Source organism: Sphaeroforma arctica, assembly GCF_001186125.1.
Source record: "Sphaeroforma arctica JP610 unplaced genomic scaffold supercont1.4885, whole genome shotgun sequence".
In the NCBI taxonomy this organism is placed as follows: domain Eukaryota; class Ichthyosporea; order Ichthyophonida; genus Sphaeroforma; species Sphaeroforma arctica.
The window spans coordinates 1-2,218 of NW_014035673.1; the positions used below are offsets into that span (position 1 = coordinate 1).

Consider the following 2,218-nt stretch of genomic DNA (forward strand, 5'->3'; position numbering starts at 1 on the left):
TTACATTTATGTATATCTATGTATTTCTACATATATCTTCACATACACAAACACACACAGAGACATATATATATATATATATATATATATATGTATATCCATACATATATATGTATGTACATATATTTATATATACATATATGTGTGTATACGTACATTTTATTGTGTGCATACTTTGAATTATTACAATCTATGAATGTACTGTTGAAGTCAAAGAGCAGACACATACCTGATGAACTAGCGCCGTTGCCAATTGGACCGGAGGGAGTTTCTGATCCTTTGTGCATGAAACTGTCCTGTACACAAGCATGCCGCAGAGAAGGGTGTTGAATACACAAGCTAATGTAAACTAGAATATCCTTCGGTAATTCTAATACAATATATATTCATGATGAGACCACGATGTGGGCGAGCGTGTGTGCACTTCTTGCGCGTACAACATGTGAACTCATAGGTAGTATACCTTATTGCAATAGAATACGTAAACTTACCTGGTAGGACGGTGGTACTGGATCTTGGCGTCGCCTACCTTCTGTCGGGGAAGGTGCAGTCGGAGGGTAGTTGGTTGAATATCCAATCTCTGTTATACTCGAAGAGGAATCATTCCTGTCTTTGTCACTATCATTACCATGCTCATTGTACGTCATGTTGCTATTTCTTGAGCTGGAAGACTTGTGGTTGATATGATAGTATGTTATGAGTATAGGCAGGCTAACCGGGTCCATTTTTTTAAATGACGATGGCCACTCCAAGGACTGTTGAAGTAGCGTCAAGCGGCAAGGTCGGCTGTATATTCTCTCCCAGAGTTCTATTCGGATGTACCTGGGGGCTTTGCTGTGCTCAGGCTGACTTTACTGAGCGACTGTTCACTGTAATAAAGCAACGTTGATGACTCATCACAACAGTTGTTGTGATGAGTCATTGTTGTGAAGAGTCATTGATTTTGTGAAGTGTGATGCATGAGTCATCTCTATTCTCTGTGGACCACATTGAGTGAACATTTTACTCCCATGATGGCAAATATAATTTATTCTATAAGACTATTAACGCCCGAGCCCTACTACTATTCCTATAAGGCTATATGTATAAGTATTTACATACCGAGTGAAATTATTTTGAGTTTATGTTTAAAAAAAAATTACGTTTAATGAAATCACAGAACAGGAAATATATTTTAATAGTTCGGTACTCGGGCCAAAGTCGCCTTACGTGGGCCCATAAACATCGACCCTACCTTGCGAATGGACCGGATGCGGTTTTGGACAAGGGCTTGGGCGTTAATAATTTTACAGTGACGGGTGTTGTATAGACAAAGTCTTTTCGTCTAAATTTTTCTTTTAAAAATACGGCCGGTCGGCTGGTCGGCGCAACGTCGCCTCGGCAGTCGGCGACTCGGCGATCGTTGGGTCGGGTCGAAGCTCATTTTTAGTTCAAGCAAGTAGTGTCATTATACAAAGAGTATTTTGGTGGGCAATTCCCAGAGTTGTGCTGGTTGTGGGAGTTGGCCAGTATTTATTTAGTGGCAGTACTGAGTCCGTGTGTAGCCTTGTAGGAGAGGAGATACATACATATGTAGAGGAGAGAGAGAGGTATGCCGGAACGAGTTGTGCTAGTTTTTTTTTGGTTTTGTGTGCATACTTTGTTTTTTGAAATCTACAGGTATGTAAATAAATACAAGTACAATATAAAATAGCGCCGTATGTGTATTATTTTCCGGTCCGCGTCTGCATGTTTGCAGCTGTGGTTGCCGGGTATTCCTTATTGCTGGGTGATGTACATGGCACTGTAGTACTTTCTCGTGCATGGATTAAATGCGGATGATTGTAGCACTGGTAATCTCTAAGGAGATGACATACTTTAACATTATACAAGAATATTTCCAGGCCCGTCTATGAAATATACCTACAATTGATCCGTTCACAAGATCTTTAGTACCAAGCGAATGCGACGTGTACAACCACGACTTGGTTATGTATTTAGTTAATGTTTGTCAGTCACCAATCCCTTCGCAATAATGTACCGGTTATGGGTTCTTTTGATATGCAGTGGGACTATAAGACGATACCGTGTGACGAGTTCGGGTAGGTTGGAAACGAACGACTGAACCAATCAACCTTGTACTAGGGTTGTTGGTTCAGCCAATCATCTTGTTTACTACAGATATCCTACAGGTATTCAATACCCGTAGGATAACAATAGTATATCATGGAGATCTGTT

The 2,218-nt window shown here is 40.4% G+C and overlaps 1 protein-coding gene across 1 annotated transcript; it reads right to left on the reverse strand.

Moving 5' to 3' along the window:
* Positions 1-491: 491 nt before the first annotated feature.
* Positions 492-647, reverse strand: SARC_14634 (hypothetical protein; the record flags this gene model as incomplete). Its single annotated transcript, XM_014291233.1, has 1 exon — positions 492-647. A coding segment is annotated over one exon (156 nt), but the record flags the coding sequence as incomplete, so codon positions are not given.
* Positions 648-2,218: the final 1,571 nt, after the last annotated feature.